The 26,679-nt window shown below is 45.9% G+C and overlaps 1 protein-coding gene across 3 annotated transcripts in view; it reads left to right on the top strand.

The window, feature by feature from the left end:
• Positions 1-25,786, top strand: part of PARP4 (poly(ADP-ribose) polymerase family member 4) — a 105,151-nt gene extending 79,365 nt beyond the window's left edge. For all 3 annotated transcript variants that reach the window (XM_045017982.1, XM_045017968.1, XM_045017972.1), the window contains exons 34-38: positions 4,501-5,313; positions 5,675-5,794; positions 20,079-20,181; positions 22,411-22,540; positions 24,506-25,786. In XM_045017982.1, coding sequence (XP_044873917.1) covers positions 4,501-5,313; positions 5,675-5,794; positions 20,079-20,181; positions 22,411-22,540; positions 24,506-24,680 — 1,341 coding nt within the window. In that variant the 3' untranslated portion in view covers positions 24,681-25,786. The remainder of the gene's footprint in view (positions 1-4,500; positions 5,314-5,674; positions 5,795-20,078; positions 20,182-22,410; positions 22,541-24,505) is intronic.
• Positions 25,787-26,679: the final 893 nt, after the last annotated feature.

Raw genomic sequence — 26,679 nt, 5'->3', positions numbered from 1 at the left:
CAGAAGATTAGAGTGGGGTGTGTTTAAATGCCCATAGTGATCCTGGTGGACTCTGCATACCCCTTACAGCTGTGGCTCATGAAACCTTTCACGGGACACCTCGACAGCAGTAAGGAGCAGTTCAACAACAGGCTCAGTAGGTGCCAGATGACAATTGAATGTGCCTTTGGCAGATTAAAGGTGCGCTGGCGATGCCATCATGGCAGGTTGGACCTCACTAAGGATAATATTCTTATGGTCATAGCCACATGCTGTACATTGCATAATCTCTGTGAAGCTAAGGGTGAAAGGTTTGCTCAGGGGTGGAGTGCTGAGGCAGACCGCTTGGCAACTCATTTTGAGCAGCCAGATACCAGGGCTGTCAGAGGAGCCCAGAGGGGAGCTATTCGAATCAGGGAGGCTTTGAGGCAGCACTTTGACAATGACCACCAGTAACATATATCTCTGTCTGAGTTGCTTCAATGTTACATGCCATGTAGTTTTCATAGGGGGCAATGGTGACATTTGGAGCCTTATATTCCTGTAATAAAGTGATCAAAATGCCTGTGCATCTATTGCCAGTGCCTGCAATCCCACCTTGTAGCAAAAAATTAAAGATGATTTACCATTATCAAAGTTTGCTTTTATTGCACAAGAAACAGCACACACAAACACACAGATGCTTGGCAGGAAAGGAGGAACCAGGGAAGGACAGACTTTCACAGCTGTGTGTAGGTCCAGCTATCATTGTGAAAGTTGTCTGAGGGGGCGGAGTAAAGGGGAAACCAAGAAGTCCTGGAAGGTGGAAAGGAATGTGCAGGCGGAGCTGGAGGGTAGGGGGCAGGGAAAAGAGATCTGAATGTTCTGCAGTGGAGGTTGAGCACTGATCTGCTCAGTCTGCAGCATTATTAAGGACTTCAGCATCTGCATTTGCTCCTCCATTACTTTAATCATCTGCTCAGTAGCGTCCTTAACAAACACGTGATTCTCTTTTCTGTCCTGCCCTTCGGCTTCACAGCATTCTTTTCATTCCCTTTTTTCTGCATTGGAGCACTGCAGGACCTCCCGGAACATGTCTTCTTTGCCGCATCTTGAGCACTTTCTTATCTGGCGGAGACTCTCGGCCAAGGTGCATGGGGTGTTCCTGAAGGCCACATCTGGTGAAGCACAGGGGACAGTGCACAGAAGCGCGATTGTTAAATTCACACACAGAATTGAAACATTTCTGTTAAATACACCTTTTGCAACGTTGCCATCACTTTCTTACTGACACTAGCCAGGCACACATTTCTGTGAACACCCAAAGTATTTTGAGTGTTGGTGGGGGGCAGTCCACATGGAGAAAAGAGCACACACTCTTTGCAAGGGTCATGGTGCAGCATACTAGGGAACAAATTCTAAAATTCTCCCACCGTTTTCCACAGGCAGGGGTCATTCTAGCAGATATCTCACTGCCAAGGGTAAGCAGGGAAACAAGGGCAGTGATGAGCTGCCAAATTTTTAACAACGGGTTCCCTCCTCCCTCCAAAATTTTAACAATGGGTTCCCTCCTTCCCCCCCCCTCCGTGGGGGGGGGGTCGTGCCCCATCCAACCCCTCATGTTCCTTAACACACACACTCCGAGACCCCTGACCCATCCCCCCCTTCCCTGTCCCCTGACTGCCCCTTGCCGCCCCACCCAACCCCTCCTCTCATTCTCAATGGCCCCCCAGAATCCCTACCCCATACAACTACCCCTTCTCTCTGTCCCTGAGTGCCCCCACCACCTCATCCAACCCTGCTCTTTCCTGACTGCTCCCCCGGACCCTTGCCCCCATTCAATCCCCCTGTTCCCAGCCCTCTGACTGCCCTGACCCCTATCCACCCCCCCACAACCCACCCCCTCCCTACCCCCTTACCACACTGCCTGGGGACCGGGTCCACTCTGCCAGGACCACGACCGGCGCCGCTCGGCCCGACTCCCCGGGCCGGGCCGAGCCGGCACCGCGGCCCAACTCCCCGAGCCGCTCGGCCCGACTCCCCGGGCCGGGCCGGGCCGGCACCGCGGCCCGACTCCCCGAGCCGCTCGGCCCGACTCCCCGGGCCGGGCCGGCACCGCGGCCCGACTCCCCGAGCCGCTCGGCCCAACTCCCCGGGCCGGGCCGGGCCGGCACCGCGGCCCGACTCCCCGAGCCGCTCGGCCCGACTCCCCGGGCCGGGCCGGCACCGGGGCCCGACTCGCCGAGCCGCTCGGCCCGACTCCCCGGGCCGGCACCGGGGCCCGGCCGCTCGGCGGCAGCCGCGGGGCCCGACTCCCCGGGCCGGCGCTGGGCTAGAGGGAGCCGCGGTCTGGGACCGGGAGCTGTTAAGCCAGCCGCACCTCCCCTCCCCCTCCGCGCCCCAGCTTACCTGCTGGCTTCCTCCATGCTGCTTGTTCAGGCTTCCCGCGAACATCTGATTCGCGGGAAGCAGGGGAGGGGGAGGAAAAGGGGGCGGAGCAGGAGAGGAGTGGGCGGGAACTTTTGTTAAATTTAGCAGCCCTTAACAAGCGGTTCTAAAATGGCTGCTAAAATTTAACAACGGGTTCGCGTGAACCCGTGCGAACCCGCTGCAGCTCACCCCTGAACAAGGGTACATCTACTCCATGCTTGTGGCTTCTGCCCTGCTCCCTATGTTGCTCACCTATGTGCTGCATTGGTCCCTGCACAAGTGATTGCCGAATGGCGCAGGAAAGTTTCCTACAATGGGGAAAGGAACAAAGCTGCTCTGCCACGGAACCTTCAGTAGAAGATTACCGAGTACCTCCAGGAAACTTTCCTGGAGATCTCTCTTCGGGATTCCCATGAGATCTTGGCATGTATCAACACCCTGTTCCGCTGTACAGATTAGCTACACAGGGAAATGTCCATCTCACAGAAACACAGCCAGCCTCCCACATTTCTATGCCCTGAACCCACCTCTCCATTACACAAGCCATCACCACTTACCAGGAGTCTCATCTCCTGCTTCTTGCTCGCCAGAGAGCAACTGCAGAGACTGGCTAGACACCTCTGGAGTGGAGAACAGTTCCTGGCTGCCTGCCCCACCGGGAGCTGCACATCCTCATCTAACTCCACCTCTTTATCAGTAACTTCATCCTCCAGGTTAGGCCCTCCTTCCGCTGCCACAAGGCTTTTGGCAATGGAGGTGGGGTCGCCACCGAGGATAGCGTCCAGCTCCTTATAGAACCGGCAGATCTTAGGTGCATTACCGGAGTGACGGTTTGCCTCTCTCACCTTATGGTATGCCTGCCTCAGCTCCTTTATCTTTGCTTTGTACTGCAGCGTGTCCTGATCACAGCCCTTTTCGCACAAGTCTCGAGAAATGTGCCTGTAGGTATCCCACTTCCTATGGCTTAAGGCTGCTGTGACTGCACAGCCTCCTCTCCCCATATGCTGATCAGATCCAACAGCTCTGCAGTGGTCCAAGCGGGAGAGCATTTGCTGTGATAACCCACCATGGTCACTTGGGAAGATGCGATGAGACCTCTCCATGCCAAGCAAACAGGACATGGAATTTCTAAAATTCCTGGGGCTTCTAATGGGGAGGTTGTTTACCTGGCTGCAGGGCAGCGGAGTTCAAACTGCTGACCAGAGTGGTCAGGATAGGCATTGTGGGACACCTCCTGGAGGCCAATTAAAGCAATTAAATGAAGTGTGGTGTCTATACTGGTGCTTTGTCATCAAAAATGTAGAGGAAAAAGACACAAATCTCTCATGAGGGTGGATGTATTTTGTTGCCAAAACCAGGCATTTTCCCTGGCAAAAGTCACCTTGCAGTGTCTACACTGTTTGGGTCGACAAACGGCAGTTTTGGCGACAAAACTTGGTAGTGTAGGCAAGGCCTTTCTGTTTGCCTCTTTGAGATTGGGTGTGAATGCACTCTACAATTAACATGACTGTCAGGATAAATTAAGCAGGACCCACCCTTCATAAAACAAAAGCAGTTGTGAACCCACCCAGAGAACATACATATCAAAATAATATTCAGAATAACCCCATTAAACACTCAGCCCAAAACTCCTGGATGGGTTCACACCCCTTTTGTTTTAGGGGGGCATCCTGCCAACCTTATCCTGACAGTAATGTTAATTGTAGGGTCCATTCACACCCAATTTCAAAGATGTTTTAATTCAGCCCATAACAAGGTTTCACCCAGCTCATAAGAATACCTTCCCTTTCACCCTGTTCTACACATCCTCAGCCAAGATCCCACAATGGGGAAGATCCTGTGTAAATCATGATTTCATTAATTGCATAGAAATTGTGAAATTAGTCCAATACCTTACTATTAAAAATGTGCACCTTATTTCTAGTCCGAATTTGCCTGGCTTCAGCTGCAAGGAAAGAAGTTAATTGTTTAATTGACAAGACAAATAGGCTTTGTGTTGAGCATGATGATGATAGATTGATACTGTGTCTAATGAAAATATGGTCTTAATCACAAAAAAAAGTTGGTTTAAACTCCCAAAATATTTTGTTTTCTTATAATTTTACTTGACAGGTTCCTTTTCATGAAGTAACTAGTGGTTTTTCTGACCACTTCCAAACTGAAGGAGATGATAAGCTGAAAAGTTTCCAATTTCAAAGTGACAAAGAACTTCCCTTGGTTGAACAGTGCATCTTACCAGATTCCATTGGATTCAGCAGCCTTTATAAAACTGAAGTTGAATATGATGCTGGTGCCACTGAAGTTGGACTATTTGCATCTATCTCTGAGCCACAACGAAAATTCAGCGGGTTTAGTCAATCACTTTTAAAAATCAGACTTCCCAAGCCTCGAGGTGGTCTGCCTTTTCCTCAACATTCACAGGCTACTGGCATTAATTTTTCTTTTCAAGCTCCTTGCCCTCCTCCTTGCCCTCTTCCTGGCCTTTCTTCTTGGCTTCCTCCTTGCCCTCCTCTTCCTGGCGCTGCTTCTTGCCGCCCTCCTCCTCCTCCTCCTCCTCTTCTTTTTGGCGCTGGTCCTCACCCTCCTCCTCCTCCTCCTCCTCCTCTTTTTGGCGCTGGTCCTCGCCCTCCTCCTCCTCCTGGCCCTCCCCTTCTTCCTGGCCTTTCTTTTTGCCCTCCTCCTTGCCCTCCTCCTCTTTTTGGCTTTCCTCCTTGCCCTCCTCCTGGCCCTCCTGAATTCAGTCAGGGGCTTTCTTCATATACAAAGAGCTCATTTACTCCTGTGGGCAGAACCCTGAAGAAGGCAAATTTTGAAGCACAAGTTACTCCTGAAGTTCTTGCTTCATTAGCTAGGTTAAGACCAGGATCACCAATGCTACAAACTGCATCAAAGTGTAGAGAAAAACTTCATCGTGAGCTCAGCAAGGTTAGTATAAGTCTGAATTATGCTTTGCCTTTCTCTGATGTTGAACATGCAGCCAAAACAAACAGGAGTAGTTGCTCTTGATTGCCCTGGACTTCGGCGTCAAGGGATGCTGAAGAAGAGGAGGTAAATTCTGCTCTTCTGTAGTGATTTATATTTTGAAGGTTTAATTAACTTTTAATGGAGTGATATAAACTTGGATCTAGTTTCTGCCACCCTTATTCATGTTGATTAATCTTACTTTACTACACGAGTAGTCCCATAGATCTCAGTGGAATTAGTTGTGTGATGAAGTACTATTTAATATGAATAAGGCAGAATCAGGTTCTTAGTGAATATTTCTGTTGTTTGTTTGTTTTTAAAGGATCTTGTCTTAACAGCAAGGAGGGAAAAACAGTTTGGTAAAACATCACCACAGATGAGGATTCAACGAAGGCCACCAAGTGCTATAACTTGGACTCAGATTTTTAAGCTCCAAAATCAGGTACAGTGCCATTGTTTCCATATTTGCATTACTTAAAAGCAAGATACAAGGAATAACTTTTTAAAAATTGTTTTTATTACAAACAGTATACTTTGCGTTCTTCTGTTGGCATCTAAATGTAAATCTACGTCTAGCGAAGAGTTACTTCTGGTGGGTCCTACCGGAGAATTTACTTGGTATTCCTCATGGTTCCTCAATATAAATAACAATACTGGTATCTCTGATAGGGTGCGCTGACCGCTCTGGCACCTCCTGCTGGCTGTCTTGGAAATTAGCTCTGCATGTTAGTGTGCCCTCTTTGGGTAGTGCCTCGTCGCCATCACTCGTGCTCTAGGACCCACATCTTTTGAAGGACTGCGGCGTCCTCTTCAGCAACACAGCCCTCCGGCCGTGCCACACACTGTGCTCCCCCCTTCCAGGGGACCTGCAGTCCATTGTTCAGCCACTTCCCTTAGTGGCTACTGCAGTGGATTGTGTGGCCACTTCCTCATGGCCCCAACGTTCTCTTTGCCCTTGCCTCAGGGCCTCAGCCTGCAAACCGCAGCAGCCAGCCAGGAGCTGTCTTCCACTCCCCCGGTCCCTGCTAGCAGCACTGCTCTGTCCAGGGTGCTGGCCGTTCTCTCAGCCCTCCAGGGACACAGTCCTTCCTCCTTGGGCTCCTAGCAAAGAACTGCATTCTCTGCCATGCAGCTCCCTTTTCATATGGGCCTGCTTGCCTTGCTTGGCTACTCCCTACAGCCCTTCTCTGATTGGCTGCCTCCGGCACAACCTCCCTAGGGATGCTTTTAACCCCTTTTCTGTCTGAGGAGCAGCCACCCTATCATACATAGAATCATAGAATGTCAGGGTTGGAAGGGACCTCAGGAGGTCATCTAGTCCAACCCCCTGCTCAAAGCAGGACCAAACCCAACTAAATCATCCCAGCCAGGGCTTTGTCAAGCCTGACCTTAAAAACCTCTAAAGAAGGACATTCCACCACCTCCCTAGGTAACCCATTCCAGTTCTTCACCACCCTACTAGTGAAAAAGTTTTTCCTAATGTCCAACCTAAACCTCTCCCTCTGCAACTTGAGACCATTACTCCTTGTTCTGTCATCTTCTACCACTGAGAACAGTCTAGATCCATCCTCTTTGGAACCCCCTTTCAGGTAGTTGAAAGCAGCTATCAAATCCCCCCTCATTCTTCTCTTTTGCAGGCTAAACAATCCCAGTTCCCTCAGCCTCTCCTCATAAGTCATGTGCTCCAGTCCCCTAATCATTTTTGTTGCCCTCCGCTGGACTCTCTCCAATTTATCCACATCCTTCTTGTAGTGTGGGGCCCAAAACTGGACACAGTACTCCAAATGAGGCCTCACCAGTGCTGAATAGAGGGGAATGATCACATCCCTCGATCTGCTGGAAATGCCCCTATTTATACAACCCAAAATGCCATTAGCCTTCTTGGCAACAAGGGCACGCTGTTGACTCATATTCAGCTTTTCGTCCACCGTAACCCCTAGGTCCTTTTCTGTAGAACTGCTGCCCAGCCATTCGGTCCCTAGTCTGTAGCAGTGCATGGGATTCTTCCGTCCTAAGTGCAGGACTCTGCACTTGTCCTTGTTGAACCTCATCAGATTTCTTTTGGGCCAATCCTCTAATTTGTCTAGGTCCCTCTGTATCCTATCCCTACCCTCCAGCGTATCAACCACTCCTCCCAGTTTAGTGTCATCTGCAAACTTGCTAAGGGTGCAGTCCACACCATCCTCCAGATCCTTAATGAAGATATTAAACAAAACCGGCCCCAGCACCGACCCTTGGGGCACTCCACTTGATACCGGCTGCCAACTAGACATGGAGCCATTGATCACTACCCGTTGAGCCCGACCATCTAGCCAGTTTTCTATCCACCTTACCGTCCATTCATCCAGCCCATACTTCTTTAACTTTCTGGCAAGAATACCATGGGAGACTGTATCAAAAGCTTTGCTAAAGTCCAGAAATAGCACATCCACTGCTTTCCCCTCATCCACAGAGCCGGTTATCTCATCATAGAAGGCAATTAGGTTAGTCAGGCATGATTTGCCCTTGGTGAATCCATGCTGACTGTTCCTGATCACTTTCCCCTCCTTTAAGTGGTTCAGAATTGATTCCTTGAGGACCTGTTCCATGATTTTTCCAGGGACTGAGGTGAGACTGACTGGCCTGTAGTTCCCTGGATCTTCCTTCTTCCCTTTTTTAAAGATGGGCACTACATTAGCTTTTTTCCAGTCATCCGGGACCTCCCCCGATCGCCATGATTTTTCAAAGTTAATGGCCAATGGCTCTGCAATCTCATCGGCCAACTCCTTTAGCATCCTCGGATGCAGCGCATCCGGCCCCATGGACTTGTGCTCGTCCAGCTTTTCTAAATAGTCCTGAACTACTTCTTTCTCCACAGAGAGCTGGTCACCTCCTCCCCATACCGTGCTGCAGAGTGCAGCTGTCTGGGAGCTGACCTTGTCTGTGAAGACAGAGGCAAAAAAAGCATTGAGTACACTAGCTTTCTCCACATCCTCTGTCACTAGGTTCCCTCCCTCATTCAGCAAGGGGCCCACACTTTCCTTGACTTTCTTCTTGTTGCTAACATACCTGGAAAAAACCCTTCTTGTTACTCCTAACATCTCCGGCTAGCTGCAACTCCAAGTGTGATTTGGCCTTCCTAATTTCACTCCTGCATGCCTGAACAATACTTTTATACTCCTCCCTGGTTATTTGTCCAATCTTCCACTTCTTGTAAGCGGTTTTTTTGTGTTTAAGACGAGCAAGGATTTCACTGTTAAGCCAAGCTGGTCGCCTGCCATATTTACTTTTCTTCCTACACATCGGGATGGTTTGTTCCTGTAACCTCAATAGGATTCTTTAAAATACAGCTAGCTTTCCTCGACTCCTTTCCCCATCATGTTATTCACCCAGGGGATCTTGCCCATCAGTTCCCTGAGGGAGTTGAAGTCTGCTTTTCTGAAGTCCAGGGTCTCTGTTCTACTGCTTTCCTTTCTTCCTTGTTTATACTGTCTACAATCTAATACAATCTAATTTATACTGTGGATTTACTCCGAAAGAAATCAATTTCCAATATGTTGCCTTTTTGAAATCCAGTTTGTTGTTCAAAAAGCAGTTGCACTTTGAGACTGTTCAGTCCTGCCATCAGATAAGCAGGTTTGCATTGTGCAAATTCATCTTTCTTATTTGTTTATAATCTAATTTTGTAAGATACATGATGAGACAAAATCTTGGTTGAATTTGTTGATTTCATTGGCAGCTCCAGTGATCAGACTAGGAATCCTCCAAATAGCATCCTCACAACCAAGAGATGTATCTCAGTATTTTTGAGATGATGAAATTATAAGATACGTTTTCTAAATCTTCAACTCAGTGTTCTGGTACAATTAATAAGCAGTCAGAGTCTTTAGTAAAGTGTCAATGAGAGCTAGAGTGAGAACATAGAATAGCCATACTGGATCAGACCAATGGTCCATATAGCCTTCTATTCTCTTTTCTGACAGTGCTTGGGCCCAAATGCTTCAGAGGGAATGAACAGAACAGAGCAATTATTTACAGATCCATCCCATCATCCAATCCCAACTTCTGGCAGTCTGAGTCTTAGGACACCCAGAGCATGGGGTTGCATCCCTGACCAACTTTGCAAATAGCCATTGATGGACTTGTCCTCCATGAAGTTATCTAATTCTTTTTTTAACCCAGTTATAATTTTGGCCTTCACATCATCCCCTGGTAATGAGTTCTACAGGTTGACAGTGTTTTGTTTGAAGAAGTACTTCATTTTGTTTGCTTTGTTTACAATAATTTAATCAGGTGACCCTTCATTCTTGTGTTATGTGAAGGGGTAGATAACACACTTCATTATTCACTTTCTCCAAGCTATTCATGATTTTATAGGCCTTTTTCATGTCCCCCTTAGTCATCTCTCTTCTAAGCTGAACAGTCTCAGTCCTTTTAATTTCCCCTCATATGGAAGCTGTTCCATACCCTTAATCAATTTTGTTTCCCTTTCCTGTATTTTTTTTTTTTCAATTATAACATATATTTTTTTGAGATGGGTCAACCAAAACTGCACGTAGTATTCAAGGTGTGAGTTTATGATGGATTTTTATAGTGCATGATGATATTTACTGTCTTTTTATCTATCCCTTTCCTAATGGTTTCTAACATATGAATTAGCTGTTACCACACAAAAAAGAGATTGTGGAGTCATTGTGGATAGTTCTCTGAAAACATCTGTTCAATGTGCAGAGGCAGACAAAAAAGATATTTAGACCCCTACATTTTGTATGTATAGTTGGGATATGTTTTCCCATGTGCATTTCTTTGCATTTATCAACATTGAATTTCATCTGGCATGTTGTTTCCCAGTCACCCAGTTTTATGAGATCTCTTTGTAACTCTTCGCAGTCAGTTTTGGACTTAACTGTCTTGAGCAATTTTGTATCATCTGCAAACTTTGCCACCTCACTGCTTACCCTGTTTTCCAGATTGTTTATTAATATGTTGAACAGCACTAGTACCAATACAAACCCATGGGGGAACCCCGCTATTTATCTCTCTCCATTGTGAAATCTGACCATTTATTCCTACCCTTTGTTTCCTGTCTTTTAAGCAGTTACAGATCCATGAGAGTATCTTCCCTCTTATCCCATGACAGCTTACTTTGCTTAAGAGCCTTTGGTGAAGGATCATGTTAAAGGCTTTATGAAAGTCCAAGTACATTATGTCTACTGGAGCTCCCTTGTCCACATGTTTGTTTATCCCTGCGAAGTATTATAATGGATTGGTGAGGCATGATTTCTCTTTACAAAAGCCATGCTGACTCTTCCCCAGAAATAGTGTTCATCTATGTGCCCTTACCCAGTGACCAGTCTGACAGTGGCCAGGAGGAGGTCATTTCCCTGACTCCTCATCGTGGCCCACCATCACAATACAAGGGTCCTCCCCAATTCCATCGATCCAACCCACAATTGTGATACAGGCCCCCTGGAGTAACCCCTCCACCCAAGCCTGCCCTCCTTTCCCCCACCCCGTGGCCATATTGCAATTCTTGGGCAACATACACACATGTTGCAGCTGTCCAGTGTCTCTGAGAGAGTCCACCAGATGGTCTCCTACAGTCTGGCTGTCCAGAGCCCCTGAGCCAGGGGAGGAGGAAGCTTTTTCAGAACAGGAAGAAAGACTCAAAGGGGAAGCTACCCCCTCAAGCAAACTTCTCCTCATCTCCACCAGATGAGGCTGTAATGCCTTTCACCCCCTCCCCCCTCACCATCACTAGGTGATGATTTTAAGAACTTGCTGGATCATACCAAGAGGGTGGCAGATGAGCTGCAGATTCCTCTACAGGAGGTGGCAGATACACATCACAAGTTGGTGGATATTCTGCACACCTCTTCCTCATCTAGAGTTACCTTCCCAATTAATGAGGCGATTCTAGATCCTGCCAAAGTCATCCAGTAGACACCAGCCTCCATCGCACCAACCAGCAACAGAGCCAAAAATAAAAATAATTTAAAAAAAAAAAAAAAGTACTACATCCCTCCCAAAGAAGCAAATTTCCTGTTTCAACATCTGGAACCCAACTCCATCATAGTGGGTGTGGTTAGTGCACGAAGCAAGCAACATACTGCCAAGTTGACCGCATGCACTCGGGCTTGGCAGTATGGCATGTTTGTCAGCGACATTGCTGTTTAGAGTCGTGAATTACCAAACTGTTGTGGTCAAATAAAATTTTATTAATTATGGGAAACTCAGTGCATTTCTGGAGCATTTATTGGAGACACACAAGGAGCAGTTTCAGATCATTCTTAGACAGGGTCAGTTGTGCTAGAGACAGTACTGGATGTAGCTGTTACAGTGGCCTGCCCGGTCTCCAGGACACTGGTACTGAGGCAGGCTTCTTGGCTACACCTTTCTGGATTTCCCAAAGCTCTGCAGAAGACTTCCTGTTTGAAGGGCCCAAACTCTTTGCAGAGAAGACCGATTCTTCTCCCCACATCCCGAAGGATTCCCAGACCACATTACACTCCCTACAAATCTACACTGCGGGACAGAAGAAAAGATATACCTCTCAGCCACAGCACAGGTGACAATCTCCTTAATACCCACCATCTCATTGCTGTTGTTAGCCACGGTGTAAGGAGACCAGAGCTCAAAAGCAGAAGCAGACCACACCCCAGTCTGCGACTTCTCAAACCGCCTCTTCAAAGCGCTTTTGACGGGTTGGGCAAGGGCCTGAACAATTATACCTTGCAACATCAGCTGCCACCTACACACCTGTCACTTTCAGAAGTCACCTGGCCCTATTTCACAGCCGTTGTGAGAATATCACCTCTGACAGATGGGTCCTGGAGATTATTTCAAAGAGTTATGCCATTCAATTCATGTCCCTCCCCATTCCAACCCTCCTTCCCTGTACCCCTTCAGGGACCCTTCTCATAAGAACCTACTTCATCAGGAAATATATCATTTGTTATGTCTAGGGGCCATTGAACCAGTTCCGGTGCAACTCAGGAGCAAGGGGTTTTACTTTCATTATTTCCTGATCCCCAAAGCGAAAGGAGGTTGGAGGCCCATTCTAGATCTAAGGGTATTAAACAAATACGGGAAGGCACAGACTTTCAAGATGGTCACACTAGCAGTCATTATTCCAGCTCTAGAGCAAGGAGATTGATTTACAGCACTCGACCTACAAGATGTCTACTTCCATATCTCTGTATAACCATCATACAGGAGATTTCCTATGGTTTACCTTTGGGGCAGGACCGTTATCAGTTCAGACTGCTCCACCCAGGGTAATCTCCAAGGTTCTCTTCATTTTAGCAGTGCATGAACCCCGGTACAGCAACTGGAGTTTATCAGCACCAACCTTGAGAGCGTTCCTCCCCCTACACAGACTCACCACCCTGGGACAAATGCTTCCCTAATAGGCTGGGAAGCTCACCCACACAACCACAAGGTTCAGGGCAAGTGACCTTCCATATCACTCTTTGGGAGCTAAAGGCTGTCAGGAATGCCTGTGCACACTTTCTGCCTTTCATCAAGAACACCATTCACAGCCTTTTTTAAAGACAAAGTAACCCTAAGGCCATATCCCAAGTTTCTCCCTACTTTCTCTGCACTTTCCATATGAATCAACAGATTCATCTCCCTGTTTTTTCTCCAAACTGTATTGTGACAACAGGGAGATGATTCTGCATAAGGACACTAGCATTGTGCTTGGACAGGACTAGGGACATTAGGAAATCCCCTAAATTCTTCCTTTCGTCCACAGAAAGATCCAAAATCTTTGTGATATTGGCTCAAAGACTATCCAAATGGGTCTCTGGTTGCTTTAATTACTGTTATCAAGGACGCAACCTGCTTCCATCCAGAGTCCATGCGCACTCCACGAGGTAAATTTCTACCTCGGTCACATTACTTAAAGATATCCCTATCTCAGAAATCTGTAGAGCAACGACTTGGACCTCTGCCCATACTTTTGCAGAACATTATGCGATCGCTTAAGATTTGGCCCCCAATGCCATCTTTGACTCCACAGTACACTCTGTAGTGACAGACTCCATTCTGAAATCTCAGATTTCAGTGATGGATACTGCTTGGGAGTCACGTATAGTGGAGCACCCATAGGGACACTACTCAAAGAAGAAGAGGAAGTTACTCACCTTATGTAGTAATGATGGTTCTATGAGATGTCTGTCCCTATGGGTGCTCCACAATGAGCCCTCCTCCCCTCTACTTTGGAGTTCTCTATAGGGCTCTGGGTTGGAGAGGGAAGTGAGGGGACTTCGCCCATGCAGCGCTAGATAGCCTCGGCAGACCATGAGGGAGGGAGAGCATGTATGCGGGCTCAACAGACACTACTACCAAAAATCTCCAATTAGAGGCTATGGGGCACACGTACACCTTCAGTGGAGCACCCTTAGGGTATGTCTACACTACAGGATTATTCCGATTTTACATAAACCGGTTTTGTAAACCAGATTGTATAAAGTCAAGTGCATGCGGCCACACTAAGCACATTAATTCGGCGGTGTGCATCCATGTACCGAGGCTAGCGTCGATTTCCGGAGCGTTGCACTCTGGGTAGCTATCCCGTAGCTATCCCATAGTTCCCTCAGTCTCCCCTGCCCATTGGAATTCTGGGTTGAGATCCCAATGGAAAAACAGTGTCGTGGGTGATTCTGGGTAAATGTAGTCACTCAATCCTTCCTCCGTGAAAGCAACGGCAGACAATCATTTCGTGCCCTTTTTCCCTGGATTGCCCTGGCAGACGCCATAGCATGGCAATCATGGAGCCCGTTTTGCCTTTTGTCACTGTCACCTTATGTGTACTGGATGCTGCTGACAGACGCGGTACTGCAGTGCTACACAGCAGCATTCATTTGCCTTTGCAAGGTAGCAGAGACGGTTACCAGTCATATTGCACCGTCTGCCATGCCATTGTAAATTGGCAATGAGATGACGGTTATCAGTCGTTCTGTACCGTCTGCTGCTATCATGGGTGCTCCTGGCTGGCCTCGCTGAGGTCAGCCGGGGGCGCATAGGCAAAAATGGGAATGACTCCCCGGGTCATTCCCTTCCTATGTTTTGTCTAAATATAGAGTCAGTCCTGCCTAGAATATGGGGCAGGTGTACTAGAGAACCAGAGAGCACAGCTGCTCCGTGTCAGAGCCCCAGAGATCCCATAGAAATGATGAGCTGCATGCCATTCTAGGGGGTGCACCTGCAACAACCCCACCTGTTGCTTCCCTCCTCCCCCAACCCTCCTGGGCTACCATGGCAGTGTCCCACCATTTGTGTGACGAAGTAATAAAGAATGCAGGAATAAGAAACACTGAGTTTTTAGTGAGATAAAATGAGGGGGAGGAAGCCTCCAGCTGCTATGATAGTCCAGGCAGTACAGAATCTTTTCTTTAGACATGAAAGGGGGGGGGGGCTGATGGAGCTCAGCCCCCAGTTGCTATGATGAGGACGGTTACCAGCCGTTCGGTACCATCTGCTGGGAATGACCAGGAGTCATTCCTATTTTTACCCAGGCGCCCCCGGCCGACCTCACCGAGGCCAGCCAGGAGCACTCACAGGATGACGACGAGGACAGCTATCAGTCCTTCTGTACTGTACCGTCTGCCACCGGGGAGGGGAGAGGAGAGGATGCTGCGGTTTAGCGCTGCGGCACCCCGTCTACCAGCAGCATGCAGTAGACATAGGGTGACATTGAAAAAAGGCGAGAAACGATTTTTTTCCCTTTTCCTTTGGGGGGGAAGGGTGTAAATTGACGACATACACCCTGAAACACGCGGGAAAATGTTTTTGACCCTTCAGGCATTTGGAGCCCAGCCAAGAATGCAAATGCTTTCCGGAGACTGCGGGGACTGTGGGATAGCTGGAGTCCTCAGTACCCCCTCCCTCCCTCCATGAGCATCCATTTGATTCTTTGGCTTTCCGTTTGGTTTCTCACGCAGCACTGTGCTGAGTCCCTGCTGTGGCCTCTGTCTATCATAGATTGGAGATTTTTTTCAAATGCTTTGTCATTTCATCTTCTGTAACGGAGCTCTGATAGAACAGATTTGTCTCCCCATACAGCGATCAGATCCAGTATCTCCCGTTCGGTCCATGCTGGAGCTCTTTTTGGATTTGGGACTGCATCGCCACCCGTGCTGATCAGAGCTCCACGCTGAGCAAACAGGAAATGAAATTCAAAACTTGCGGGGCTTTTCCTGTCTACCTGGCCAGTGCATCCGAGTTCAGATTGCTTTCCAGAGCGGTCACAGTGGTACACTGTGGGATACCACCTGGAGGCCAATACCGTCGATTTGCAGCCACACTAACCCTAATCCGACATGGCAATACCGATTTGAGCACTACTCCCCTCGTCGGGGAGGAGTACAGATATCGGTTTTAAGAGCCCTTTATATTGATATAAAGGGCTTTGTTGTATGGACGGGTGCAGCGCAAAATCGGTTTAACGCTGCTAAATTCGGTATAAATGCGTAGTGTAGACCAGGCCTTAGGGACAGACATCTCAAAGAACCATTGTTACTGCACAAAGTGAGTAATTTCCTCATCACGATTGGTTGATCCTGGAGACTCTCCCAGTCAACCATGATCTCTGGCTGCTAAAAGTCTGGTGGTGTAGCGGGGCTGCTGCTAAGGCAGGCTCTCTGCCTGGCCCAGCCCCATGCCGCTCCCAGAAGTAGCCAGCACACCCCTGGGGAAGGGGACGGTGGGCAGGGGTCTCTGTGCGCTTCCCCTGTCTGCAGGCACTGCCCCTGCACCTCCCATTGGCCAGGAATGTGGCACGGTGGCCAATGGGAGCTGCGGTGGCAGTGCCTGCAGACAAGAGCAGTGTGCGTACCCACGTGCCCCTCCCAGGGGCTGCATGGGCACATTGGCCCCTTTGGGTATCGGCATGGGGCTGGGGCAGGGAGGGAGCCTGCCTTAGCTCTTCTGCGCCGGCAACTAGGAGCTGCCTGAGGTAAGTGAACCCCCCTGCCAGGAGCCCACACCCCAACCCTCCTCCCAGAGCCATGTATCCCATACCCACTCCTGCACCCCAACCCCCTCCTGTACCCCAAGCCTCTGCCCCAGCCCTGATCCTCCTCTCAGAGCCTGCACCCCATACCCTCTCCTGCACCCCAACACTCTTCCCCAGCCTGGAGCCCCCTCTTGCACACAAACTCTCTCCCAGAGCTTGTACCCCTCACCTCCTCATGCATCCCAATCCCCTGCTCCAGGCTCAGCCTGGAGCCCCTTTCACACTGCAAACCCCTTGGTCCCAGCCCAGAGCCTGCTCCCCCTCCCGAACCCCAACCCCCTGCTCCAGCCTGGTGAAAATGAGTGAGGGTGGGGGAGAGCGAGTGATGGAGAGAGGGGGAGATGGAGTGAGCAGGGGCTTTGGGGAAGGGCTGGGGCCTTGGGGAAGGGGCGGGATAGATCCTGGGTTGCCCTTAAATTCAAAAAGCAATCTTGTGCATAAAAAGGTTGGAGACCACTGATCTAGACTAAAGAGTAGCTGTGCCACCCTTGCCCTACAATCTTGATGCCTTACGCTGCCTTGCTGAAGGAGTTCCCACCTGGGTTGCTCACAAATAGCCTTCCAGCATGCAAGCCATACCCTGAGTATTTGTGTGTGTAACTGCGGCCTGCCAACCAGATTTGGGTTACACTCCAGCTCTCAGCAGCCATGGTTATACTGCAGTGTGACCCCAACATACCCCCAGTCTTAGATTTCCCCCCAGAAATGTATGTCCTTTACTGCCCAGCCCTCTCCTGGACAATAGAAGTTATATAAAGTCTGTTATTTCTTTAATAGAAATAATATGCATACAACTTGCCACCCCAAATGGAGTTTCCCATACATTTCAATTTAAACACACTGGATTAGATAAAACAAAAAAAAACCCCAAGTTTATTAACTGCAAGGAGAAAGATTTTAGTGAGTACAAGTAGTGTGGCATAAAAGTCCGACATGGTTATAAGAAAAATAAAGATAAAACTCAACTGGTGCATATCTTAACTGTGTTAAATTCAAAACAAAGTTTTCTCACCACAAGCTTTCAGAAGTCTTACTGACCAGACTTCTTAAGTCAGGACCCCTTCTCCCAGAGTCCAGTGAATGCTTTCTTTGTCGCTTCAGGTGCGATGGGCGGGGAGAGGAGGTGTCTTGGTGTGTGTCCTTTTTTTTTTTTTTTTTTTTTTTTTTAATAGTTTCAGTTCCCCCTCTTAAAAAACATTTCCAGCTGGGTACCAAGAGACAAAAAGTCTGTGGGGAAGGATGTTTCCTGCTCCTTTTTCCTCACCAGTTTCAGCTTTCTTTGTTTCCGTTCATGCTTGATAACTCTGTTTTATGCTTAAATTCGAATTAAGCACAGCACACATTCCTTTGTTTGAGATAGACCTGTTCCCCAACTTCTGCTTGGATAGGGCTGTGGTTTGGAACACGTGTTAATAACATCATACAGGGAAATCTTACAACTTAATGTACAATGTTGCCACATATATTTTATCAGGACAATATTTACTAGCAAATTATGAATTTTCAAATGATACCTTACAAGATATGCTTTGTACAAAAAATATTACAATTGTGTGGACACGGGTACATTCTGTCACATTATCTCTTCCTGATAACTGGGGTCCCCTCCCCTGGACAGGTATCCTCAGTGCAAGAGGATACCATGACATCATCTGAAAGGAGAGTCCCAAATATGGGATTATTTCCCTCTACTCCAGTTTGATGTTTTCCTTCCACAAGTCTTTCAACCTCCTCAATAGCACAGAGGCTGTCATACTGGGAGAGGGACTGTTCTACTGTGTCCTGGAAACTCTCCTCTACGTACATCTGTCTCTCTTAGCTCATCTGGTTCATTCACTCTGGTCTCAAGAGCCTGTACTTGGTCTCTGAGGGCCGTGAGCTGCTTGCACTTAATGCACACACATGCCACCTGCCCACAAGACAGGTAATCATACATGCTACATTCAGTGCAATAAACTGGATAGCCCCCACTTTGATGCTGGACTTCTGGCTGCATTCTCTTTACACTTGTAGGGTTTTTGGGGGCAGGGAGAGGGGAGCAGTGATTATTGGCCTAAGTTTAGAGAATGTTTATTGGGCATATCTGGCTTCATGTTTCCTCTTTAAACTCCCTCATAAAATTCTCATTTGCTGTTCCTGTTGGCTATCTCCTCTGGTCATTGTAACAGCCTTCAGCAGTATTATCTATAGCAATTATATATATATATAATTTCTGCAGGATTGCCAAACCTGAGCATTCATTAAAGAAAAAAAGTTTCTAGCACAATGTAATTTACTACTATAATTAAGTTTAATGGGACAGATTTTCCAGCACCTTGCCTCCATTTTAATGTTACTTTGTGTTTACCTGCTTATGCCTTTAAATCAGATATTTAGTCATCTAAATTACCTTAATTGTGTCCGCAAGTAACTGTGGACACAAAATTGTACTTGCAGTTTTTTGTTCTTGTAAAGGGGGGAGGGATAGCTCAGTGGTTTGAGCATTGGCCTGCTAAACCCAGGGTTGTGAGTTCAATCCTTGAGGGGGCCATTTAGGGATTTGGGGATTGGTCCTGCTTTGAGCAGGGGGTTGGACTAGATGATCTCTTGAGGTCCCTTCCAACCCTAATAATCTATGATTCTATGAAAGCTGCAAGAACAAAAATGCAGTTCCAGGCCAGGCTAAACATTTAGCCTATTGAATATTTAACATTAGAGAATCAATATTTTTAAAATTATGCAAAATCAGATTTGATTTCAAGATCATTATACTTACCAACTGGGACACATTTTGATTTGAATGTGAAAGTTCAAAGCTTTGTGTTCCGCCTGTTTTGAGAGTAGCAAACTGTCTAGTATGTGTCTTTCCTACTTATCAGAATTTCCAATCTCGTCTCAAATAAAATGGAATGGGATTTAATAAACTTAACATTTGTATTTCACAATACAAATAGCACATTTACTAATTTCATGGAGGCTGTTGTTTTCTCAGTGGAGTGGATCCTTTTCTGCTGAATTCAGTTGGGGAAGTACTCTACTTTGAACATTATTTTTAGGGTAATTTTCAAATTATTTATTTTAAAACTTTTTGCAAGTTAATAGTTTATTGTTTGTTTGATTTGTATCTGAGTATCTGAAAATAAAAAATTTGCTGCTGGTGCCGCCACTGTTGCCCCACTTCCCTCTGAAACTCAGTGTTCCCACCTCTTGTGCTTTCTGCTCCCCTGACTCAACCTCCCCATCCCACAAGAGGTTCACTTCCCAGTCAGCGCGCCCAACTCATTATTCTAACCCACACACATCATTACTGTACTTGGGATAAATAATGGAAAGAAGCTAATGATTTGCATTCATCTTATTAGTTTGTTTTTAGTATTCCATTGATGTAGGATTGGTCAGATAATTTACTCCAGAGGTTCTCCAACTGTGGTACATATGTCTCTGTTGGTATGCCGGCTGCGGCCAGGTAATATGTGGATTGGTAAGGAATAGGCTCACAGTAAGAATCCATTTTAGCTACACTGATTAAAAGTACGATGTCGATACATCATGCTTTTGAATTTTAGATCTTAAAGTTTGTGGATCACTGACTAATTCACGAAAGTTCATTATATTTTTTACATAAGTCATTTGAACATTTTATTGTAATTACTTTCCTAGCTGTAGTTTGATATTTCTAATGTGATTTTTGCAATGTCTTGAATGTTTTAGGACTTTTGTCTGTTTTTTTGTTTGGTTTATTTCACAGGATGGCTTTTGGAATCTCAGCCCAGAACTTGGGGTTATTTTGGATCTTGATGTGGATTATTTAACCAATATTTTCCTTGCAAAAAAAGGCATTTGGACCCTAGGTAAATCAGTTGTTTTCTCATTCATTAAAAGTAGCTGGATGGTATAACAGTTAATTGTTTGTTTTTGTTTTTTTTAAATGTACTAACCACATGTGTGAAGTAGAGCTTATATTAATGTATATTTTCCATATTACTAGCAATGGCTTAAGATTGACTCACCCTAGATTTTAAATAGACACTATCAATTTGAAGTTTTCTGAAGTTACTAATTTTTAAAAATTCAAGTTTCTGCTAGAGCACCCTTTCAGTGTCCTGGCTGCTGTGTGCCTGTCCTATGGAGGCAGCATATTTTGGGCAGCAGTGGAGGTTCTTTTTGTCCTGGTTATTATACATGCTAGATTAAGCAACTCTGAAATGTTTAATTGTATTAGGAAAAAAAAATCAGACTCAAATGTTCCCACTTTCATCCTCAGAAAGGTGGGGCCACTTCTACATAATGGAGAGGAAGGCAAAATGGGACCCAGCTGAGTCCATCCCTCCCCCAGCACCCTGCTGGACCCAAAACTATGCAGGGGAGTCCCCCCTATATTCTGGGGGCAGTAGGACCTAGGTAGTGCCCCTTCTCACTCTCCCCTCATGTGGGCTTGGAAATAAGCAGCAAAGAGCCATGTGGGCTTGGAAATAAGCAGCAAAGAGGAGCCAGCCAGAGTCTCCAGCCACTAGTGACGGGCATACAAAGCAGGGACCTCGGAGAACTTTCTGTAGTTTTGACTAGACTTTCTCTGCCCTGTGCTGAATGGCTGTTTGCTTCAAAACTCCCCTCCTCTCCCTCAGTCTCTTCACCTTAGCTTTACTCCAAACTTGTTGCCCCTTTTACCCTCTTCTCCACTGCCCTCTCTCCCTCACCATCTTCCCTTCACTTTCCATTTAGCTGACATGCTACCTCTCCCCTCCATAAAAATGGAACTAGCATGACATTTGGATGCCTGTAGCCAATCATCTGCTCAGCAGATTGGTTGAGGATAGACGTGAACAGGGACCAGCTGGATGCTTTCTACACAAAATGTCAATGTCATATACTGGGCATAAAGTGGAATGCCTTCATCTGTAATGCAGATGTTTATGGTTGTTTGGGTCTACAGACTACTGGTGCCATTGCCCGCACGCAGCACCTTATGCTTTTCAGACATGTCACAAGGATGCCACAAGACATTCGAGCGAATGCCATTCTCCAGGTGGCTTGTAACATCCGGAATAAAATTGCACCAACCGAGGTGTGGAGGCGGCTCAGAGGCAGATCCCCTATTTCATGAGTTCATCAAGTCAGTTCTGATGTTGAACTCTCAGGCCGTCAAGCCTTTGCGGTTGTGCAGGGATGGACCAAATGGCGAATGATTGCTATGGCCAACTGTCTGGCTAAGTGTTAAGAAGAATGACATTTGCTGCCATCATATTGTTCACTCTGTTTCTGTATATACCTTTCCCTCCACATCATGTGTTTGTGTTGTCTGTTTAGATTGTAAGCTCTTTGGGGCAGGGATTGTCTTTTTGTTCTGTCTGTACAGTGTCTAGCACAATGGGATCCTGGTTCATGATGGGGCTCCTGGGTGCAAACGTAATACAAATAATAAACAATAGTACGTTCCGTGTCATCTTCCAGCTCACGCATACATTCCAAACTACACTGCTGTACTGCTTCTTCCCACCCCATCCCATTATGTTGTTTACATCTTTCACGTACACATTTCCTTCTTCCTTTTCAGCTATTGCTCTGTGCTGTTGGCAGGCAGAAAATTAACATGAACAAAGTTTGTCCTCTCTGAATCACTAGGGGACAGTGCTTAAAGTGTGCCTGGGGTGTGCAAACTGGGCAAAAATAAAAATTGGGTTGAGATATGCACTTTAATCACTGTTTTACCAAAGCTGCTGCTCCAATGTGTCATCAGAGATCAGAAATCATACAAGTTTCCCCTTGCTGCTTGCACAAAGACCCAAGTGGAACATGATGGAAGCAACCCCAAACCACAAAAACCCAGCAGCACACTACCAGCCCTTGAGTTCTGACTCCAACGCAGGAGCGAACTATATGTCTCTGAAACTGCTTTTAAAAAAGCATGGATTACGGTGTATATTGGGTGATGAAACAAAATTAAACAGCATTAGGATAACTAGATTTTGTGAGCATGACTATTACTTTGCCAGTAAGTATTACAAAATAGCAAATATTAACTTTTGATGTTGACAAGTAACAATTATACTAGGAATCACACCTTTTCCCCTCTTTTTTAGGTCCTAAAGGAAGAGAAGTATTGCAGTTGATTGCTACACTTTTGGTGCTGCAGTTCATACGTTATAATCAGCAACTGGAAGGGATAACCTTCAAATCTCTCATGAAACTGGATGATTCGCCCACTTCAAGGTGTGCTTTAGATTCATGCATACATTAAATATTTAAAGTATGAATGTAAACTGCTGAACATTTTAACATGCATGAAATGAATAGTTAAGTATTGGTAAGTAATATACTTCAGCATATGGCTGTAGATGAAAAGTATAATTGACAGTGTCGATGCATTGCTTCTTACAACAAAATATTTGTTTTCAAAATGTGGTCTATACAATTAAGAAATACATAAACAATGTCCTGCATCAGCAAAAAACTTTTATTTATATAATAAATGGGAAGCAGCAAAGAATCCTGTGGCACCTTATAGACTAACAGACGTTTTGCAGCATGAGCTTTCGTGGGTGAATACCCACTTCTTCGGATGCAAGTGGGTATTTGCATCCGAAGAAGTGGGTATTCCACTTGCATCCGAAGAAGTGGGTATTCACCCACGAAAGCTCATGCTGCAAAACGTCTGTTAGTCTATAAGGTGCCACAGGATTCTTTGCTGCTTCTACAGAACCAGACTAACACGGCTACCCCTCTGATACATAATAAATGGGAACAGTATTAATTTTAGGGCTTGATGAGGCTCTTAGATGTATGGCACAGATCATCTGGACCAGACCATCCACCCCTGATACCAACATCCTCCACACCACAGTCCCCACTCTGTCCATTAGCTCTCCAAGTGGGGCCTAGGCAATGCAGATGCTCCCCAGATGAGAACCCTCTGTAATATAATATAGCTGCATGCTGTATTACATTTCGCATGGACGATCTCTGCATCATGGAACTCTCCTTTACTGGGAGGGTACAATGAACACTAGGCAGTTGGGGAGCCTGTCAGCATCACTCCACCAAAGGGAAGGGGGAGAGCAGCAGAGATCTAGGAGCGCGTGAAGGAACAGGAACACCATACAGATGGCTCTGGCCTCCAGCAGATTCCCCATGATATGTGAATTCTGGGAGTTGAACCCCTGCATGTAGTGTGGGGGATTATATCCCACCTTCCTGCTCCTTCCACCCATCCCCAAAAATTATAGGAACTTGCAGCAAGGAAAACCTTGCAAAATCTTCCTCTGTAGTCTCCCTGCCTCAGGTGTTTCTGTGGGAGGTGTTATCTGGCTCTATATACCTAGGGTTTCTGTGACAAGTTACAACTAACACATGATAGATGTGTCATGTTGCTTAATGCGCTACTGGAAGGCACACACCTACTACATGATGAGTATGGTATAAAAACCTAAACAGTCTAGAGAGATGCTTACATTGTTTTTGTCCTGTAACCGCAATCAGGAATGCAGTACATAATAATAAAATGTGATGTTGGGTTAAACCATAGTAGGGAGAGAAGGAAAATGGGAGGAACTCTGCATATATGTGAACACACTGAGGACCCAAAAATTGAGAGTCAAATCTGATATTACTGCCTTGATGAGATGCTTTTTATGGATTAATTTCATGCCACCTATGTCACTGGAGTAGCTAGTGCACATTAACTACTCTGCACTCTTACACTTTGGAAGTGTATTAAGCTAAAGTTCATAAAGGCGCTCAGTGGGAATTAAGAGTGTCCACGCAGGGAGTTTGTGCTAAGTAGACAGTGTACTTTAAAATCACTCCCTAACTTATTCCACACTAACTTCTCCATGTAGACAAGCCCAAACATTTATGGTGAATTTGACTCTACATTTCTTTCTCCATGACAGTGCTTTCTGAAAAGACCAAGAAAGCTGCTCAGGCTAGACTTTGTTTTTTCTTTAAATCTCTGCCTCAAATTATCATATATATATAAAGAGATATTTTGTTAATGATTGGGTTGAAGCATTGTTGATATTTTCTCCACCAAGTGACTTCAGTGGCAAGGGCAAGATTTTCTTCTTGTATCCTTTTGGTGCATTTGATTTTATTTAGTTTGTAGACAGCTGCAGTAGCTGCTCAGTCAAGTCGCTGTTCTCATATTTCAGTATAATCACACTTTATTTCTATTTACAGTGCTATTCACTGGGCTTTTGATTCAGTAAAGAAAGCAGTGGAATGGGTAAGAAGAGTTGACAGACAATTTCCAGCTATCTGCTATCGACTTGAACTTGGGAAGGATTGGGACTCTGCCACTAAGAAGTTGTTGGGTATCGAGTTAATCAGCACCAACTTTCCTCCAAGTATTTAATCACAGAAGACTTCTATAAGAGTTAACTACTTTACTCATTTTGCAGTTATAAGACAAATTACAGGAGTTCACTGCATTAATAGAGGATAATTTGATTTTATATCTGTATAATTATTGGGTAGTTTTAATATCCAGAGACATGGAAATTAACCAAAGACATGGAAATTTGGGGTCTTTTCTTATATTGTCATCAATAAGGACAGAGTAATTTTAAATTTAAATATAGTGTTTTATTAAGAGTAAACATATACTGCAATTCACTGTTTAAAACTCAATATCTAGCTTCCATGTTAGATGATTTTTAATTGAAATTAACCATTTTGCAGTACTAATGCTTTTATAATGTGTTTAATATAAACTTGATTTCTGCTATAAACCTTATCCACTTCTTTGGACCAGTAGCACTATATAAAAAAACTGTAATGTAATAAAGGAATTACATCGGCAAGGAAATACTTCAATACACGGATGTCGACAGGTATAAGAAGCTGAATAATAAAAAGCGAATAAACATTTCAAGGTTTTCACTTAGGTAGTTAGATAATTCATTCAGTTGAGTTTCTTATCAAAATACAGCCAGAAGAAACTGCATATCTGTGATAATGATTAGGGGCATATGCCTCTCTCATGTCAGCAATCTGTGAATCATCAGATGCTCACCTGCTTCTGGTTGTCCAGGTAGCAGCCTTTTCTTTCCAACACAGACATTGCTACTTTTCTCCTGTTCTTTTTACAGGTAACTCGTGGCACCTTAGAGACTAACAAATTTATTTGAGCATAAATTTGTTAGTCTCTAAGCTGCCACAAGTACTCCTGTTCTTTTTGTGGATACAGACTAATGGAGCTGCTGCTCTGAAACCTGTTACTTTTACCTGTGTCTTTGGCACCTTGTGGTTGGACTACTGCAATGTGTTTTAAATGAAGCTGCATTTTAAGACAATGTGAAAAATACTGCAAACGCAGAAAATGGTTATCTGCTCATTCTGAGAGACAATATAATGCTAAAAATCTCACTCTGGTTTGAAAACTTTTTATCTACTGTACAGTTGTTACAATAAGCACCTAATGATGATTAATCACTGAAAGTCATTAAAAAAGCATATTTTTCTGGCTTTCTTTTCAGTTTGTTTAACAGCATTTTGCACATAGTCACATTCCCTAGTTTGTGTGGGTCTTTTACACAAGGGGAGAGAGAGAGAGAGACACTTTTGAAAAATAGGAAATGTGATTGCAAAATCACAAAAATTAGCAGGGAAACTTGGGGTAGATTTAGGCCTTGTCAACACTACAGAGTTTTGTCGACAAAAGTTATGCTGACATACAGCAACTGCTTTAATTAAACCGCTGTAATTTAATTTAATTAAACCATGGCAGGGTAGCTCAATGGTTTGAGCATTGGCCTGCTAAACCCAGGGTTGTGAGTTCAATCCTTGAGGGGGCCATGTAGGAATCTGGGGCAAAAATCAGTACTTGGTCCTGCTAGTGGGGGGCTGGACTCGATGACCTTTCAGGGTCCCTTCCAGTTCTGTGAGATTAGGTATATCTTCATATATGTCTATTCTATGCTCTTAGTGTCAGCAGAGTGCATTCACACAAGCAGCTCTTGCATCGGCACAAAGAGCAGTTCACTGTGGGTAGCTGTGCAACTGGCTGCAGGGTGCTTTAGCGAGGGTTTGCAGTGCTTCATGGGGCAAGTACAGCATCACATGATGCAGGTTTCTCAATCCCATTGTTCCATGGGCATCCTACTAGCAGGGGCGGCTCTACAAATTTGGCCGCCCCAAGCAGTCATGCCTGGGAGGCGCCCCCGAGCCGCGGGAGCAGCGGACCTCCCGCGGGCATGACTGCGGAGGGTCCGCTGGTCGCGCAGCTCGGCTGGACCTCCCGCAGCTGCGGGCGGTTCGCTGGTCCGGCGGCTCTGGTTGAGCCGCCGCAGGCATGCCTGCGGGAGGTCCAGCCGAGCCGCGGGGCCAGCGAACCGTCCGCAGTCATGCCTGCG

The sequence above is a fragment of the Mauremys mutica genome, chromosome 1 (assembly GCF_020497125.1).
Source record: "Mauremys mutica isolate MM-2020 ecotype Southern chromosome 1, ASM2049712v1, whole genome shotgun sequence".
In the NCBI taxonomy this organism is placed as follows: Eukaryota; Metazoa; Chordata; order Testudines; family Geoemydidae; genus Mauremys; species Mauremys mutica.
Note: the sequence above shows the minus strand (reverse complement) of the source record. Positions and strands in the feature narration are given on the sequence as shown.